The sequence below is a fragment of the Cyrtonyx montezumae genome, unplaced genomic scaffold (genome assembly GCF_038088225.1).
Source record: "Cyrtonyx montezumae isolate F1298 unplaced genomic scaffold, pur_monq_1.0 scaffold_18, whole genome shotgun sequence".
NCBI lineage: Eukaryota > Metazoa > Chordata > Aves > Galliformes > Odontophoridae > Cyrtonyx > Cyrtonyx montezumae.
This window is the reverse complement of record NW_027071914.1, coordinates 7,612,798-7,633,296: the sequence shown is the minus strand read 5'-3', so window position 1 is coordinate 7,633,296 and position 20,499 is coordinate 7,612,798. Positions and strand designations below refer to the sequence as shown.

The 20,499-nt window shown below is 38.8% G+C and overlaps 1 protein-coding gene across 2 annotated transcripts in view; it reads left to right on the top strand.

Moving 5' to 3' along the window:
• The first annotated feature begins 1,422 nt into the window (after positions 1-1,422).
• ADRA1B (adrenoceptor alpha 1B) overlaps positions 1,423-20,499 on the top strand; it is a 29,809-nt gene continuing 10,732 nt past the window's right edge. The window contains exons 1-2 of one of the 2 annotated variants that reach the window (XM_065734526.1): positions 1,423-1,475; positions 13,769-15,045. In XM_065734526.1, the coding sequence (XP_065590598.1) occupies positions 14,034-15,045 (1,012 nt within the window). In that variant the 5' untranslated portion in view covers positions 1,423-1,475; positions 13,769-14,033. Of the gene's footprint in view, positions 1,476-13,670; positions 15,046-20,499 lie in introns of those variants that run through there. The other variant, XM_065734525.1, reaches the window with a different exon arrangement.

The window sequence follows — 20,499 nt, the reverse complement described above, 5'->3', positions numbered from 1 at the left end:
GGCAGAGAGTTTTGTGCCAGATGGAAGGGAAGAGCCTTCCCCAGCAGTGGGGGGAACCAGTGAAGCACTTTGCTGCCTCTGCTCAGCACCACTGCCTTATAATTCTGCACTGAGAAAGCAGTTTGCACCCCTCCCTTGTTCAGAAACATCTCAGCAGCCTGCCCTGCTCATTGACTTTGCTGCTTTTCCTTGGTTGCCTTATCTGCAAATCAAGGAGAGAAAGGAAAAAAAGACAAAAACAAAAACAAACAGCACAGCATAAGCTCAGTTCAGATAAACTCTGTCAAACTTTGGCTACAGCCTACTCCCTCGCAGCTGGGAAGGAGAGCCATGCTGAAGGCAGGCAGGGACTCCTCAGAAGGCGACAGGCATGTCAGAACAGAGCTGGGAACATAAAGGCAAGCCTATCTGAGCACTACCAGTGACCCTTGCCATGATCACTGCTCAGCAGCATCCACCAGATCCCTTCTAGTACAGTCCACTACATATCCCTGGCATACACAACTATAGACCAAACTCCGTGGTTCCTTCAGTATAAAAGGGGAAAAAAACGCCCTAGTTTTACGTGCATCTAGATGAATTTCAGTTGCTTAGCCACCCCTTATTAAGTTTCCTCTCCAGCACTTAGCCACTGCATCTGTAAGCATGCTGGCATGTGCATCTCCTAGCCATGCACAACTGCCCAACAGATAGCATGCAAATAATGGTGTCAGCCAGGAACAGATAAAAAGGACAGAACTGGTAGAAAAATCTTCAATCTCTTGACAAGCATGGGAAAAAAGTGAAATATGAGAGCCATATGGGTGAGCTGCTGGATGTCCCTCCTGAGATAAGTAGGAGATAAATCTGAATGCTGGCTTACCCATAGTTCAGATGAATGACTTTGTCACAGAGATATTTCATGGTGGACCTTTATTATTCTGATACTGATCGGAACTTCCACTCTGCCACTTAACAGTAAGTAAAAGTTTAGGAGAATCTGCACATTCCCATAGGAAGTGTGGATTACAAAGAATTGAAGGGAATTTGGAAAGATTTCAAAGAATTTCAGGTGGAAATCTCATTCACTGAAAAATTCTGATGAGCATCTCTGCAAAATGTTAGCTCACCAGGGACGATCTAAGTTTTAGATATATGGAAACCTGTTATGTCACAGCCCAGTAACAAACAGAGAAAAAAATAGCTATTATCTCCTTCTTGTGAATTACCTTCACTTCTTTTAGTAGCAGTTTGCATTCATCATGCAGCTGCTGTGAGCAAGATTTGCAGTTGGAGACACATCATATATTCAGCAGCACTGAGATCACAGTGACGTGCAAAGCGAGGCAAGAGAATCACCCCTTCATCCATTCCAAAAATACTCCTGTTACAGCCAGCAAGAGCACACGCAGCACCCGATGCATCCACCACCTAACAGACCCAGTGCATCTCCAACTGCTCCATTTTTCCAAGACTGAAGGACGTCACAGAGACAGGTACATCACGAAAGTTCTCGGTTGCTCATTTATTTTTAAGTATTGATGTTATTTCTCTCTGTAACAGCCTCAGAGTCACACAACAGACGAACAGGCACTCACCCTGTTAGTATGCGTAAAAGGCTGCACAGGCTCTGTGAAAGATTCACTCTAGCAGAAGCAAAGGCATAGGAATCATGATTGTAAGTATAAATAGAAGAAAATCACACTTGTACTACAGCGGGTCTGAGTATATGTAAGCGTATGTGGGAAGGGGGGAAAGCCTGGTTGTTCACAGAATTATATTTCACCCCTAGCAAGTAATATTATCTAGGTGTTTATTAATTTTCAGCCCAATATCTGAAGGCATTTTACTTAAATAGAATGTTCCATCATTTCCATGGGAAATGTTGAGAAACTGAGGCACTGGAAGAGAGCATGACTTGTCTAAATTTCCACAGCAATCCATTAGAAGAGCACAGAACACAATTACCACCTCCTCACACTCCAGCCAATGTCTTACCTAGCAGCAAGGCTGCTTCTGAGCACCAGAGTGGGGTGTTGTATAGTGTTGGTGTGGTCAGAGGAGGCCACTGCCCAGAGGAACTGTGTTATAAAATTTATTACGTTCTTCAAGTATGTTAGACTTCTGTTAACATCATAGTGCTTTGTTGATGCATATACACACGGGCAAATCATTCACATATAAATAGGCAAATCTTTTCTTCCATTAAATAACACACTTAACAGAAACATTTTTCTTCTGTGTTCGCTCTGGAAAAGCCCAGGATCTACACTCTCACTGCAGTTGCTTAATGATTACAGTCAAGATGAGAGTGATAGGAATGTTACATTGAGGCAGCCTGATTTTGCCCTTGTAAAGGCTCTTTGTCCCTGAATATATCTCAATACATTTATGGTAATATCACATTCTGAGGTGATAGAACTGGAAAAAAGACAGGCAAAAGGATGAAATGCAGACTGCAGTATTATTCTGAGTATTCTCTGGATTCATCGCTGTTTCTATTCTAGATGTCTGCTGCAGTGTTTCAATGGAGGAAAAATCAACAAGTGAAATTCATCATTCTATCCAATGTATATTCTAAAAACTCTTACAGGGCCCCACAGAATTAAGATTGTATTAGCTCTTTTGTAGTTTCACTGCCATAACGTACTCATTTAATTTGTAATGGAAATAGAATATTGAGTTATCATTATTCATTACTTTAGACTCTCCTAGTGTTTCATTTGTCCCCCTGAAACTCTCTATTGAGTTTGGCCAGGCTATAAATAAAGATCTCCAGGGATTCTGGATCTTGCTTTCTGAACAAAAATTTCAGTGACTCATTCTGAAACATATTTTCTTCCATTATCTTCATCATGGGCAAACGCTCATGCTCATTCCAAAAGGTCGGAAGAGAAGAAGCTGTGACAAGCTTCCTGTCAGAAGTAGGTCAGAATGCTCTTTCCTTAGATGTCCTTAAACAAAGGTGAGTTATATTTTAACCAGAGTCTGCTGGAGTAGTTTCTTGTTACAACTAAGTCTCCTTAAGCCACAGAGTTGTAGGATGATTCCTGTCCAAAAAAGGAGAGTTGCTAATCAGAAGACTGGTGCCGTTCTGACTGACAAGTCTAATGACTTCATTTGGCATCTCCAACTTGCAAGCTAGTTGACGCCTTACTGAATTGTTTTTTCTAACGGACATGTTTGTTTCTGGCGTCAAGAACTGTCACTCTTAATTACTACAAATATTAATCTGAGTAATAGACTTGGAAAAGGACAAAGTCTACAGCAGCAGTGCCTGGTGGAGACACAAATTATCCAACGCACAGCCTGCATAAGAGTTCATCAACAGATTATTTCTGAAGGATAATTTTCTATTTATTTGAAATTGATTTTGTATAAATAAACAACTCTGGGGCCAGACATCACTGGCATTATCCCAAAGCATTAATTTCTGAAGATGCTATTATATGCCTAGTCTTTTTTCATACATTTCAACATACAGAAGCCACTGGTACATTCAGCCTTTCCAAAAAACTCCTATTATGTCTCCCTCCACATAATTCTGGTACATCTGACATATTCATGCAGACAGTTTAACTCTTAAATATTTCTCTGCTCTTTACTTCCTTCATACCAAACGCTGGCAGTATCAAGAGGTGTTCTTCAGGACAAGTAGTTATGAATGGCTGTATATCATGCATTGTCCACTGCCAGGAGAGAACAACTTGTAGGATGTCCTAGTGCAAACTTTGAAAGTGAAACTGTTCCTGATCAGTCAAAACTGTTGCCCTCAGTTGACTTTTCTTTCTGACTCACAGTGGTTTCTGATGTCTTCAGGAATATCACTTGCAACGAGGGTGTAAAAAATTTGAACAACAAAATCCAGATTATTATCTCATTTGAACAATAGCTTGAAGCAGCTGCATTGTGCACCATCATGTTGCTTTGCTTTTGGAGAATGAATCCAAGAGGAGATATTCATGTGGTTATACTCTTTTTCTGGAAAAGAGCCTTATGTTATATGCCTGGTGTTACAGCTCTTACTGTTTGTGCAAGAAAATGACAAATCATTATACTTAATAATTTAATAAATTTTATATTTTAATTTTTTTAATTTAATAAATTATTGATAGCTCTGTGAGGAATCTAAGGTAGAGCACTACTGAACTATACAATCTCTTCTCCATGCTAAGATCTACTCTGCCAGGAAACTTCAGGTTACACTCAAAGTACAAGTTACATATTTAAAGCTCTTAATGGCTTGAATTCCATCATCTTTCCTTCTCTGTCCTGCTCTACCATTAGCATTTAGCACTGCAGTAATTCAGCCAGCTATTCCAGTGGTGAGAGTCTGGCACACAGGGTCAGGCTTCCCCCGGGAGCCAGCCCTGGTGGCGACAGCTGGAGTTGGCCATTGGAGGACTGTTCATGCTTCTCGGTAATGATCAGATTTTTTTATCCTATTGTTTTTCTCCTATTGGAGATATTTTTTATTCCTGACAGTTTCTGTTTGTTCTCACTGTCCTACTATGGTCAACCATGAGACAAAAATCATTATGGTTTACTAATGCAGACTTAATAGGTCCTGCATATTGGCTTTAATGGTAAATGTAATCACTTAAGTCTTGACAGGAGAAAGAGAAGAGAAAAATGTTTCCTTTCACCTAATAGTTCTCTGAAGAAATAAAGAATCATTGAAGATTTTTATGGCCTCTCACAAGAACAAAATGTAGGAAATGTAGCAGATCCACAGAGATTTAACAAATTCAAAGAACTCATTGTTTATTTTAATGAAAAATACTAGCTAAATTCTATCTAATTCTTAACTTCGAAGTTCTCACAGTCCCATATATAAGTATGTGCTCTAGCTCTTGAATACTCTTTTGTTGCTGATGCACTGGCTAATATTGAAAAACTAATTGATAACTACTCTTCCAGTCATTTCCAAAAGAGGCGTAGCGTGCACTTCTTTTATCTACTCTGAGTAGTATGAAACCACCACTGCCTATTTATAAGAATCACAAGATGTTTATACGCATTCAAAATAATATTGTAAAGCAGGAGAATATGTAATACTTGAATACTTGGCTACCATGCTGTGATTTAAAAAGTACTATGGAGGAAGGAATATCTTGATTCACTCATTATATAGGATTGTCCTTGTAAGAAAAGAGACAAAAGAGACTAAGGTTTTTCCTAGTAAGTTCCAGATTTTACACTAGAGTTCTTGCTTAGACTATCAGACAACTAGGAACAGCGTATTTGCAGGTCTGATAGAAGTCATTGTCCTATACAACAAAGAGATCTTCTTTATTATGGTTATGTTTTCAATACTGGACCAAAGAAGCCTCGTATCTGTCAGGAATCCTTATCTAAACAATTCTGCCATTTCTTAGTATCGTTTCCTCAGTAATGAGTTCAGCAAAGGAAAGCCTTGGTAACTGTTATGGAGAAACACAAGTTCCTAGACTCGCTAAGATTTTTAGCTGGAGCAGGAAACGAATAACCCAGCCAACCTAGAACTGCTGTTTGTTTGTTTTTTCTCAGATATATCCATATTTTAGCAGAACTAGATGGAAAAAAAGCTTCCACAAGAATAAATATATATGTATTGATTTCAAAAAAGTATATCTAAGTATATCTAAGTACGCATATATGAAGAACAAAAATTAGATAATAAATTCTCATCAAGTTATTTGATTGAAGTTCTAGAGTCTGTATATTAAGACCTGTATCACTGCACAGATAAAACTCATCCACTGCCCTCCCCAGGCATTTTTATCGTGGAAAAAACATCAGAGTGAGTTGGCATATCACCACAGCAAGATGCATTTCAGAGTTTAACAGCAGTGAGTCCCCATCCACTTACCAGCAGTAAGATATTTATGCTGCAATTGCAAACTCTGAATGCAATAAAGATCTTGTGAAGTACCACTGTGTGCACACCATGATCAGAACTTAATGAAATGGAGAGAGATGAGAAATAAGCTTATGGGTTTGTTTCTGTTTGTTTGTTTGTTTGTTTTTGTTAAAGGAAATACAGACCTTCCATAAAAATATCCCAAGCTGACATTCAAGTTTAGATTTCAAATGCAGCAGTACTTTGGGACCCAAATCACTATGACCTGCTAGAGGCAGAATAAACCATGTGAATATTTAAAGACAAAGAAATAGCTATTAGCAGGCTCAGTAGTTCTGGCTCTGCTGTATAGTTCCAAGAGGAGCTTTTCAGAAGCACTGAAGGGCCAATAAGGCATTTTAGTGCTAAACGGTGAAGGTCAAACCTCAGAGGTGAAGTCTGCACAAATTCCCACTCAGTGCAACTGCAGTGTTAAAGCAGCTAAATATCTTTGAAAAATCTCTTCCCATTCATATTTCTGTTCTGCTGCAGATGTTACTTTACACTCATCAGCTCATTTTTAGAATTAATAAATGTTTCTGAGGGTGTCTCAGAAACGAGACTAATTACTTATGACATAATCTGCCAGCGTGAGATGGTTCTACCCAGTCTGAATTTACCTTCAAGATTATTTCCCAAGGCATGGAGATTTATAACTCAGCTGTCATCCCAGCTAGTTTATCAGTGATTGTCTCATTAGCCACATGAATGTCTAATCTGCTTCTAATCTTGCACAGCTCTTGGCACAATGTTAGTTGATGATAGTGAGTAACATGAATTATGTGTTGTGTTAAAAACATTTTCCTTCTTTCAGCATTTAATTTGTCCGTTTAATGTCACATTAAATATTTTAGATGTAGACTGGTTTATTTATTGAAAATGAATATATTTGGCAACGTGCTTTTTAATTAAAAAAAAAAGATTATGCAGTTTTTATTAATTTTAATTTTTATGTTATAGAACAGACTATAATAAGGTGTTTGAACCCCAAATTTTTCCACTGTAAATCTACTTTAAAAGATTCAAGTTATGAGGTAGATGGATAGGAAAGGATTCTTTCAGGAGAACTTGTCATTTCCCTTCTCATGGAGGTCAGGGTTCAGGCTAAAAAGCCTTTCTGGGAGAAACAGTGACCTTGTGCAGCTACCAGGGCTGCACCACTGCTGGGCTCAACAGACTAGCAGCCCATGCAAAACAGGAAAACTCATCTGGTTCCCATAAGCATCCTCTAATTGGATTAAAATTCTAAAAGATTGACATGTTAGATTTCACAAAGGCTTAGGACTCATCTCTAGTTCTAGAGTCAGGAAGAAATCCTCTTTCCTCATACACTTTCAGCACAACATTTTAAGGGATTTCCATTTTGTTTTGTGTGGTTTCTGTGCAGGTTATCATTCTGTAGAGATGCAAAAGCCAGCCATGCCCAATCAGCACACTTTTGCTACTGGTCTATTTTCTAACACCCACCAAAGACAGAATCATTCATTTTGTACTAGCTGTCATGTTTCATTTCAAGTGTGAGTCCCTCAGATGGCCCAGGCTGTCTGGTCACCTGCGTGCCATGGGATGTCTGTCATGAGCTGGCATTGACTTATCATCTGGGCATCCTCTAGACACCTGAGCCAAAGCAAACTGTGGTATGTAATTTTTAGACTGCTGGAGCTTAGATCAATTCTTTCTTAACAAGACAATAGGTTTATAGAAGTATCTAAACATAGTTTTAAAGGTCATAGCCAGAACTGAGGGAAAATGTGACCGTTAAGGAAGAATAAAAGATGAGAAAGAAAAGAAACAGGATTTCTGATGAGTGAAAGCATCAAACATTAGTAGAAATTCATTACAGGGAGCACTTGGCAATTAACCAGGATTCTCCATGAACAAGTCCATGGCCTTAAACAGTGCTGTTCACTTTATGTAAAGTTTGATTCCTGTGAAAATGGCTTCTGACAGTGAAGCCACTCACCACTGACAGCTGAATATTCTTAGATTGTATCAGATAGGGGAATAAGCTTCTAAATAATAGTCTCATGGAATTAGAGATGGATTTCCAAGCCTAACACACATTTTCCTTCTAATTTCAAGGTGTAGTTAACAACTGCTATCATCTATACATGTAACTGAAGAAAATCCATTGCAAAGTTTCTGTTTCTCTTTCTACATTTATGGCTTCAATTCATGTTGTTCTGGTTAGACGTGCTGCAGTGTAACAGTGCAATTTCTAGATAAGAGAAGAACAGAAGAATCCAATTAAGACTACACACTGTACAAGTACAGTAGCAAAGCATATGGTGCAGGGCTGTTCCATCACATCAGCTCACTGAGCACAGGATATTTTTGCAACCACCTCTACATTAATAATCTATGACAGTTTCTCACTATTTTGCATAAAAAAAATGAGTATAATACTATAGTCCTGCATATCATCAAATACAGCAGTATGGCTTTTTCTTCTTTTAGAAAAGATATCTTATGTTTTATATGAGTAACTTAGTATGGTTTGTTTGGGTTTTTTTCTGTTTGGTTGGATCTTTTTACTGCATTGTGGTTTGTCAGAACAACTTGTCAGCTAATATTATCTGCAATCTCCCCATAGTTTATGGGATCACAGCCACCATACAAAAGGTCAAAGGAGGCTCCATAAAATGAAATTTTCTTTCTCCACAAGAATTTCTTCTGATGCTCTCAGAAATGTGCTATTCTTCAATGCCAATGGCTGAAAATGCTTAATAAAAGACCAGCAATTTATAGAAAAACCATGAGTGGTTGTTCCTATATAAACTTGTTTTGTTGTTTTTTACAATAGAAGATGTTACAGGACAGAACCCTGTTTTGTTCCACTGTTCATCTCATTGTAACAAAAAGCAAGAAAGAAGTTGTCATTGTGATATGATAAGAGATAAGATTTGATAAATAACAAGGAAATTTTATTCCTTATGCCAGCTTCCCAGCAGATCATAAAGAAAAGTCCAGACTTCACAAGTTCTCACTTTTTCCTCTTATGCTGGTGATATTTGTCTCTAGTTACTTCTGCAGCTGTTTTAGTTCTTTCCTGGGAAGACACACATATTACCATGGAGCAGGGAGAAGCAGTGAGGAATTTTTGAAGGTCAGCAACCCAATGACCTAGTTCAAGCAGTCAGAAGGAGCCTTTTTGTAGCTGCTCAGTGGAGCTATTGGATGCGTGGTGTTCATTTTTGTAGCTGGAAAGTGTACAGGGCAGAGCTGCAGGAAAGTGACAGATGTCATCTTCTGAGTACAAGTGCTCTGTCCCCTTCTTTCTTCCCAGCTCCAGGGAGCAGAAGGCAGGTGTTAAAAGAGAGTAAGTAGTGATGGACCAGATGATCAAATCATGAGGGTAGAGAGGCTGAATGAGGGTATAGTACAGATAAATCACAAAAGGAGAGGCAAAAGAGTCTCAGCTGTAGCACTTCATTACAACTGTTTCCTCTTGTTTGGGGCAAGATGGAAAAGCTTGCAGTCATCTGTGCTGACTGGATGCTACAGTGATACTATGTTGGAACACAGAGAAACAAAACGGAATCCTGGTGTTTGGCTGTAACCACGTAGCCTTTACCCTCTGCCTACAAAGGTTCAACTGACATCACCCTCATCAAGTCTTTTCTGAGATGGGGCTATATCAGTTATCAGTAATTTTGGTGGACTTCAGAATCGCTCCATCAGAAATGGAGACCATCAGAAATAACTTTTTAAGTATCATTACAGGACAACTGGAAAGTTAGCACTTTAAATGCACTTTTTACACTCCTTGTCACAGAAATGTATCCTTTCCTGAGGTCTGAGGTCTGTATGCACTCACTGAAATGAAACTTGCTTCTGTTAACTATGAAATGCAATGAACTATGACCTTGCACATTTTCTATGTCAAAGGGAATTTTGCACTCCTCTGGCTAAGCTGAAAAGTTTATAAAGGACAAAGATTTGCTAATCAACTGTATTAGAAATCAAAGAAATAAATACTGTGGATCCCAGGGAGAATTTTAAGTATACTCCAGGGATAGTGACAGGAAAAAGAATAAAAGAGAAAAAAAAAAAAAAAAAGACTTCAGAAGGAGTTTTTGTGCAGAAAGACTGGAAGCTCACTGACAACTAATAAAGCAAGTAATCAAACAAGTGTATCTATCTGACTAACACTGAGATTTCTAGTGAAAACAGCCGAGATGTTCATCTTTTTTATTAAAAGATTTTTAATGACTGACATCATCTACAAAGAAAATATATCATGCAGCAAGTAATCTAGGGCCAAACAGTCAGAAAAGATACATCTAATGCGTTACACAAGCCTACGTATACACATAAAACGAAAAATAAATAAATAAATAAATAAATAAATGAAATGACCTTTCCTCACTTCCTCACTCCACTTTTCAGGAAAGGTTTATTATCAGAGACAGTGGCAAAGAAGCATATTGCTTCAGCAGCTGCATGCACCGCTCTCCTCATTGCTTCTTGTTTTCATACCTCTTTCATGGGGGGAAGGTTTTCTGGTTTGCACTGACACAGCAAGACCATTTACATCAAATGATAGCATATTCACAACACTACTCAATCCAGCATGAATTTCTGGCACTATATAGCCTTATTTTTCTTCAGTCGCAGGTTTCCAACTGAATCAAAGAATTAAGATAAATTATATGAAACTCTTTGTAGGTATACTCAATTAAATTCTCTGTTGGCCCATATGGTTCCTTGTGCCCAATTAGGAGCAAGTTGTATTGTTATTCACTGCTGTTGCAAAAGTGCTCTGGAAATGCTTTTGCTGCGTTTCCAAACTCAGATCAAAATGCCTTTTAACATCCTTTTAACATCAATTCATAAAAGAATAAAATGAATGCAGCTCATCACAAAACTGAGCTATGACAACAGCATCATTTGACTGATACAATAGAATATATTTTTGAAGCATATTTCAAATTTAAGACTACTGCGAGAATATATGAAGCTGTTCTCCATGTTTCCTCAAACATACGTACTGTATCCAGTCCTTAGGTGCTTCAGCAGCCTTCCAGAAGAACAATGAACAGCCAAAGGGCATCTTGTCTTGCTGTGCATTATTGAAATAATACTGAGTAAGACCTCCAGGTTATTAAATGTACTCCTTCACTGAAAATTATAAATAATCTGAATGAAAACAGTTCTGCAATGAATATGATCTACTATTTTCTTATCATATGTCTGGATACGCACTATCTTGAAGTGCTACAATGACCTCAGCAGAAAAAGTTTATCCCACACAGTACCTGTTCTGTTATTTATCTACAGGCAGGCAAATAGTTAACACTCATTTCTGGCTTTTGATACACTGTATTGTATTATAGCACCTGCCACTGAAGATCTCAAAGCAATTTGCAAACATTAATCAACTGAGCCTCATGACTATTCAGCCAGTATGTTATTACACAGATTGGTAAACAGAGATGCAAAAAACCATCAAATTTCTCAATAGGGTCATAAGAGAGGTGCAATAGCTTTATCTTCCACTTTTTTTTTCTTTTTTTTTTTCCCTAGAAAAGGACTTTCCTGTGTGTTGTTTCACCTTTAGAGGAAAGAAAAGCAGCATGAGTAAGACTGACCCCAGTACTCCTGCCAGCAAATACTGAGCCAAGAAATGTGTTTTAGTCCAAGCATTACCAGTTAGAATCCCTAACCCCTTTCCTTCTGCCCTTTCCTGACACTGCTGTTGGCATGGTGCTCTGGTCCATGCCAGCAAGTTGGAACCGACTGTTGAAAGACTATGGAAGGATCTGGTTCCTCAGGACTACAAAATCCTAATGTAGTGCAGCCAAAGCCCAAGAGAAGTTACAGGCCCCTCCATTGTGTCGTTTAGGCTGGGCATGTCTCATGTTGCCAGCTTAAAAACTGCACCAATCCAGTTTACACCCACACTGATCTTTTCTTCTCCAACTTCTACCCATTTTGCAGTGGTGGTACCTTCTTACATGACAAAAGACAAAACGTTGAGCTTGGAGAAATGAAGATTCCTTCTTATTGCTTATACACTTGGCCTGTGTCTAACCCCTAAGTAGGATTATCACCTGCGTAGTCCTAATCAGCTCTAATCAAGTTCACTCGAGTACCAAGAACAGGAATATGACTGCAGGTTGTATGATCCCACTGGGACACTGTTACTCAATCAGCTGCTCCTGCAGCCCTCTGTACTACTATGTCTGCGCTGAGAGCAGTACTCAGCCAGCTGTGATTACACCTTCACAATGGGAGCAAGCCCCTCAGCTCGAGGAATTTACAGTTTAAACAAACAAGGCAGAGAAACGAAATCAGAAATCACAAATGAAACAGAGAGGTCAGGTGGAGTCCAGAGAGAATGGATAAGTGCAAATGATGCATGTCTAAAATCAAGGCTGCTAACTGCTTTCATTAGCAATGAAAACTCTGTCTCGCAGAGACAGAAAAGCTGAGGTTAGCTCATAAGCTGCGTGTTTGTTCCTCTTCTCTTCAGTGACTCCCTGGCATGTTATCATGTCATTCTTGTAAATATTTCAAAGAAAAGTTTCCAAGTGATAGTGCTTTGCTATAGTCACTGCTGTTGAAAATGGTTATGCAAACATCTGCCATATATTCCTCAAATAAAATCCAGCCAGAGTTTTTGTTTACATGATTTGTCCTTTAAAACCAGCACTCAGCTGCAACTTTCAGCCATAGCTGCCTTATTAAGAATTAACCTTTCATTTTAAACACAGTACATTTTGTAACAGGAAAATCAATATACAGTAACCCAGAGCACTTCAGACAACAGCTGTAAAATATAATCTGATGGCAGAAAGCTAAGAACAGCATTTTGGCAGTTAAATGTTCAACTAATCTTTTACTTCTTGTTGTTAACAGTACCAGGCTATAAAGATCTATATTTCTCCCCATTTAGTGACCAAAAAGCTACATATGTTTTCCAGTATTATAATGCTATTAGCAGTGGCAAAATATAAATCACTTGGTTTTTTTCTTATAGGTTACTACAGGTATTCCCAGGGCTGTCATGACTGAACAACAGGCCCTGCCTCAGTGATCTCACAGTCCTTGCAAAGAAGACACTTTAGCATTAAGAATATGTTGAAAAATGACTAAATACTTCACTTTGGCTGTGGTTAAGGATGTTGAGATCTGTTCAAGGCTGGGATTCACATTATATTTGTTTTTACTGAAGTTATCTAGTCAGAAAACAGATGAAGCCACAGCTGTGTCTGGTGTTCAGGAATACAGAATAAACACAAATATCTTACTAGAGTTTTGATATTCTGCTACTTTGTCTATTTTAGTGAGAAGCGTACCATTTGAAACAAACTATGCCATGTACATGTCTATGTCATCATTAAATATTGAATTTAGGAATAGAATAGAGATTTTTGGAACATATCTATTTCTCATTACAAAGTGGGAAATTATTCTCTAAAATATTATGTGATTCACTTTGATTACAAAATAAACTCAAAGACCTTCGTTTGGTGGGTGGAAGGCAAAAGGTGCTACACCATTTTGCACCAAAATTGCCTTTTTCATCCCATCCCCCAGACTGTATTTTCCTCAGATAATGAAACCGTGGTTGTTTTTTTAATTATTTTTTTTTTATGTTTTTAAGGTTTTCAATCCAAATTTCTATATTGCAAATGCTTTAATTAAGACTGCTACGTTCCATTTGCTCAGCGTTCAGGCGCTGATGGGGAAGCTTTAACCTGAACCGCATTGCCCTCTAGCGCTGCGCCGGGGCCGCCCCGTGATGTCAGCGGCACAGTGAGCGCAGGCAGCCGGCTCCCGCAGAGCTCCTAAATGCTGACAAACCCCTCTCGGAGACGCATGTCACAGCAGCTAGACAGGGGCATCCTTCCAGCAGAACCGCAAATGCACAAGGGAAAACAGTAAACCTGTCTTTTATTTCAGAGACGTCACGATCAAAACAGCTACTTTCGAGATCCAGCCAAGACTTCCGCCTGCTAATTTGGGTTTAAACGAGTTGATGTGAGAAATTAAGCGAGTTTGAACAGGCTATTATTTCTGACAGGCTTCAGAGGACTTCACGCTGTGCAAGTTTTACGTGCTGAAAGCTAACAGCTTGCTGGAGAGATGAGTTCTCAGTCCCAAACTGGCCGGGGCTTTGCAGCAACTTCTTGGGTAGAGAAACTTCCAACTGAACTCAACCATCTGCATGTTGCACACAGGATCCAATCATAACCTGCTATGGATAATTATTTTTAAGATGACTACCAACCTTGGTGAGAACTCCAATTCATCAATACTTGGATATTTGAAAGTGTCTGCATTAAATAGTGGCAATCTTTCTGCAAACAACTCCAATGAGACAACGAGCCACCTGGATTCACCTACCTTGGATATCAGTAGGGCGATAACTGTGGGGCTTATCCTAGGTGCCTTTATACTCTTTGCTATTATAGGTAATATTTTGGTAATTCTCTCTGTTGCTTGCAATAGACATTTAAGAATCCCTACAAACTATTTCATAATTAACCTTGCAATTGCAGATTTGTTGCTGAGTTTTACTGTCCTTCCGTTCTCTGCTACGCTGGAAATTCTTGGCTACTGGGTTCTGGGGAGGATATTTTGTGATATCTGGGCAGCAGTTGATGTGCTCTGCTGTACAGCTTCTATTTTAAGTCTATGTGCAATCTCCATAGATAGATATATAGGAGTACGTTATTCTCTCCAGTATCCAACTTTGGTAACAAGAAGAAGAGCAATTCTAGCTCTGCTAGGTGTCTGGATCCTTTCCATGGTAATTTCTATTGGGCCTCTTTTGGGCTGGAAAGAACCAGCACCCAAGGATGATAAAGAGTGCCGTATCACTGAAGAACCATTCTATGCTCTGTTTTCTTCCTTGGGGTCATTTTACATTCCTTTAATCGTCATCCTAGTGATGTACTGTCGGGTCTACATAGTGGCCAAAAGGACTACTAAAAGTTTGGAAGCTGGGGTTGTGAAAGAGATGTCCAACTCCAAGGAGCTGACGTTACGGATCCATTACAGGAACATTCATGAGGACACGTTAAACAGCAACAAATCCAAGGGTCACAATTCCAGGAACTCCTTAGCTCTGAAACTTTTAAAATTCTCTAGAGAAAAGAAGGCAGCCAAGACACTGGGAATTGTGGTTGGCATGTTTATCTTGTGCTGGCTACCTTTCTTCATTGTTCTGCCACTAGGTAAGTGGGTAACCAAGGGATTGTGGGGAGGGAGAGGAAGAAACAGTTGTTTACTACAAAAATCCCACCGAAAACAATCAGATGAATGATAAGTACATACCATTTTGAGAACTGCAGTGAACAGATGAAAGGGTGGGAAGTGAAAGTAATTTACTTCTGATGTTGGCTTTTTTCAAAGGCTCATGCTGCAGCTTTGCAAAGTGTGCAGGCTGCATTAAGTCTGCTCATCTGAGCTCTCCTCAGTGATGTCACATAAAGGGATAATGCTGTCAGAGTTTATATAGAAAATCTCTCTTGTGGGTTTTGTTTAGACTGAATGAACTTGTATAGGAAGCTGTAACAAAACACTGGACAGAAAAGAAAAAATAATAATTCATTTCAGCCTTGAAACTTTCTTGTTTCAGTTACTGTTAGAGTTCAGACCGTAAAATAGAAAGTCTTCAGATATTACAAAGTTCTTAAGTGAAAATGGGCCCAACCAAAAGATGAGGTGCAAAACTCTTCTGAGCTTTAGGAAGCAGAAAGAGTTCTAGTCCTCAGTTCAGATTTCACTGATCAAATCCCAAAAATATATTCTTGAAACCCACTGAACTCTGCAGAAATGTTCCCTTTGGTCTCAATAGGTCTTAGTTCAGGCATTCCAGTAGATTGTCATGTGCATTTGTGACAGCAAATTAAAACTTCAAAATATTATTAAAGCATTCAGTTCAGCCTTAACAGTGCACTGCATTTAAATCCTTATGAAATCTGCTTGCACTGTCTTCAATTCTAGCACCAGAGGGACATTTCAAGACCGTTAATATTGAATTACTATGATTTCGAAAGTACCTGTTCAAAATTCACTCCTCTGAGACACAGACAAACTGTCAGACTACATATAGAAAGAGATGGAATAAAAAAGGGAGAAGAAGCCCTTATTAACATTCTGTATTCATGTTTACTTACTTACCCTACCAAAACATTCCTGATTATGTGGCAAGTGAATACTTTCAGAGACTTGAAGCAAACTAAACCGAGTTCAAGAGTATGGTCCTGATGATTTGTTTTAAAATTATAATATCAGTGGAGATGTAATATCATTTAGATAAAAATCCCTACTGCAAGACATATGCTGAAGCTGTTGAAGTGTAACCTTGTTGCCTCTAGCTTAGTGTATCTAAAGCTGAAAAGTCTTCATGATGTACGTAAAGCTAAGGCTGAGCATGTCACATTTCCAAAGAGAAAAAAATTGTGAACAAAGTTCTCCATGGCTTCTAAAGTTTAAGTCCTGTGCTGTCTCTTAAAGAAAGTTTACAACATAGAACAAGTTTTTCAACTATTGCAGAAATACATTCCTAAGTGGATAGAAATTTTTTACCATTTGTTACCAGAAGCAGCTCTGGATATGTAGTAGGTCTTGATCTCCTTATAAAGTAGGTTAGCATTTTCTCTTTGATTCTGAACTATTGAAGGAACTTTGGGAATAAAAAGCAAGCATGAGCACATCATTAGCTAGCCGAAGCCAGCACTAGTACTGCTACTGGTGTTATTCAGCAAACACAGATGTAAACTAGTCCATTAAAACCATTTTGGTCATAGGGTACAATCAAGTATGACAAACAATTAAGTTTCCTGGAAGGGTAGTCAGTTTTCCCTTTGAGAGGTTATTGTAAAAGTCCTGGTCTTTACTAGGAGGTTTGAGTGACTGCTTATGACACATGAGTGGAGAATTTATAGCTTGTCACACTATGATTTTACCTCTTATTTATCTCTCATCTCACTTGTGTCCAAGCCATCAGTGAGGAAGAGAGCCACCCCAGCAAGATGCATGTTGGCAGCAGTGCCTGGCAGGCTGAAGGGTGACCTGCTGCTGTCGGCTCTGACCCAGCACAGCTTGGGTGCCACTGACTCCCAACATGCTCACTTCAGAACTGTGAGCTCCTGGTGCCTCACAGAGCTGTGGGTCAGGCAGAGTTGCTGTTGTTACAGTTAATACTAGAACAGTGAAAAAATAATTAGCATCTTAGCACTGCTGGCGCAGTCGGAAAAAAAAAACACTGCTACTGCAGGAAGGGAAAAAAAAAGGTACGCATAGTATCCAACAAAATATCCAAATATATTTAAACAGGTGGTACTTTTCGTGTTGCTGATGAGGAATACTGCAGTTTTCAGTCCTTGTCCCTGACTTTTCGTTTATTTATTTTTTTATTTATGTATTTACTTAGGACACTGCAGAGTCTTGTACTTTTCATGTCTGTGTACTCGTGCATTAATGTACTTTTTGTGTCTGTTTATTCATGGTGTTAGGGATGACTAATCATTGTTCACAAAAGCTGGTGGAGAAAAGACTTTTTCCCAAAATGCATAATTCAGTCATTCCTAATTTGAGTACTGGGCAGAGCAATGGAGAGCTTCCTAAGGAGCTTGCTGTGTGCTGCACTTTTTATAACAGAAATCTTTTTTTTAATTATTATTGTTTTATTTTTTGGTCTTTAAGTTACGAACATAAAGGAAAAGTTATTAAGAATCCTTATGAAAAGCACACAGTGATATAGAATCCATTTCAGTGATAGGCAAATGTAGAATCCAAGCTGTAGCAATGATCTAAAATTCTCCACAGGTACCCTGGACTGCTCTAATCCCAATCTACTCCCCCATCAGTGCAAACAAACAATGTCCCTTCTGCTTCTGATTCCAGACTGAGCATTTACCTTCACTGTAGTGGAAGGCTTCTTCATCAGCCTGTATTCTTCGTGCCTTATGTTCACAAAATCAATCTAAATCATACATTCACATCTACATCTTTAACATTTGAGCCCTGTTTCACTGAGTAATACAGTGCCCGCACAATGGTGTTAGCAGAGTAGCTCTGAACTTCTGAGTGATTTAGCTGCAACATATCTGATAAGTCAGTAATCCTCACTTCTGCAAAACTCTAAAATTATGAGTTAGTAAATCTGTTTATATGTAGAGGAGCTTTCCTTGTATCAGAACCATCCCCAGATGTTCCTCTAGTTGCCCAGCCAAAATCGTAATTGTTTGGTCATGGCACATTAATATATACAGCTACTCATTTTGATATCCCAGACAAAGGATTATTGCATCAGATGGCAGATATATGCTGGGAACTGATGTGATGTTGAAAGCATGGATATTGCTTGAATAAACATTCCACAACAGAGGGTGATTTTCAAGCAAGAATCACAAGGCTTTGCAAAGAAAGCTCCCTGACAGAGTTCTGCATACAGCCACAGAGAGGAATCAGCACAGACACCATGAGATGTTGAGCACTGTGAAACTATCAGCATAAAGAAGCACTTGATGACGCAGCAAAACTTCTTATAATGTGAGAAAATTGTTTCTCATTCCAGATATTCCTTCCAGATAGAAACAGAGCTACAGAATAGCCCCATGGTGCTCATTTATAAATGCTTCATGGCTTTGTAAATTTTCACCTTGCCACCCAGAATTATTTCTGGTACTGCATAAAAAATAAACTGAACACATATCTGTCTCTGAGACATCTTTTTGTAGTATAAGTTCAGTGACTCAGCTGTGAAGAGTAAATATCTTGCATTTTTTTAAATAAATCTTTCTTTTCTTTGCCCTCATATAAATCCTTTCTTGGCCATCAGAGCTACACTAAAAATGCACTGCTAAAAATGTTAACTAAAATCAATGATTTTTATCTAAAGACCAGAGTCCTGCAGCTATATGCATTAAAGCTTCCTCCTTTAAACAAAGGAAGATCCAATTTTATTCCAATAACTTCATTTAGAAAATGTATCCAAAATGACAGAACACGTTTTCCCTTGGCTACCAGAAAAAACTTCAGTCTCCTCCTTATTAAATGAGGCATGAGACAGGGCTTGCCAGTCTTCTCCCAGCTGTACACCTCACATAACACACATATGCACACTACCCTACCATCTCCACTACCTTCACCAAAGCATATCAACTTCCCCAGCCTACTGCTTGAGTCCAGTAGAGATTGGCAGAGCACTATTCTCTTCCAAGTTCAGAGCCTAACTCCCCCCTGCTCCCACAAAGTCTGTTATATTACCCACTAAATTCAGAAGCAAACTTCTTGTAACTTAACTGCCTGTGGTATAAGATCCCAAGAGCCCCATAACAAAGGTACAACTATTTTGGCTACCCTTATATATTAAGTTTTTGAAACCTCTCTATAATAAAAAAGAACATAAAAATCTTCTGCATGCTAATTGGTCAGCCAATACAAAATGATTCTTAAAATAAAATGTTATTAAAGTACAGTATGTAGATTTATGTTACGTCAGGCCAACCTCTGCATCTCTGTACTAGAATACCAAATTAGGTTGCTAAGTTTCCCATGGGAAGCACTTCAAGCCATTAGGTCCCCCGCTGTTACTGCTACTGAGTTCTGCTTTCTGCCAGGCTTCAAGCCTGGTTTGTCTTCCATCTCATTTTGGTCTTGCCTCACCTTCCACTTTCTAAATAGCCTTACACTCTAGATGTTAGATAATAGTCATAAAGAACTGTGAGAAATTAATGGTACATATTGCAATCTGACCCTCTGTCCATATTGCAGCTCTAACTTTTGGAACAATGCTCAGTTATACTGATGACAGCAGGAAACTGCTCCTCCTACTTTTTAGCCAACTCTTCTAAGACTAAATAACATATGAGCATTTCTTGGCCTGTACAGGGTGTTTTGCCACACAAGGAGAACTAGTTTAGATACATTCTACTACACTAGAATAGCCTACCTTAAGTCCTGGTTTGACTCTTCTGTGCAAAAGTAAACTGTATCCAAAGGATCCCAATTAGCAGTTACTTAGAACCATAGAGTCATAGAATCCTTTAGGTCAGAAAAGACCTCCAAGATCATCAACCATTCAACCATTAACCTAGAACTGCCAAGTACTTACAGATCACTACTTTTTAGAAAAAAGTGTGTTTTATCAATGCAGCCAAAACTGCACAAATTCTGAAGGATTGGGCACTTCTTTTGCAACCTTTGATTTGCAGGTCAGAGGAATATAGAGAAATTTAGTCAGGAAAGTAAACGTGCAAAGCAAATGCAGAAAAACTCGAATACAAAGAAATCCACATGTGACTATTGAGCTTCAGGGACGGCAGCATCCTTCTGTCTCAAGTGTGAAAGGTTCCTCAAGTACAAGGTTGCAATCACCCATAATATAGGAGCACAGACAGCAAGCATCCTGATACTGTTCCCATAAAACCATATCTGCCCCTTGGAAAGAAAAAATAAATGCTGTGGTTACACACCAGTGACCTTTAATGGAAATAGCAGAAAAAGATACTCTGGTTTCCAGGCACACAAACCACACCCAAATAATGTCCTTTACTGAATCAGAATGTTCCAAGGGAAAAAAAGAAGCATCAGGACTGAGTCAGTAGGCAGCAACAGGAAATCTCCGAATTATTGAAACCAAAGACAGAAGAGAATTGATCATTCCAGAGGGGACATAG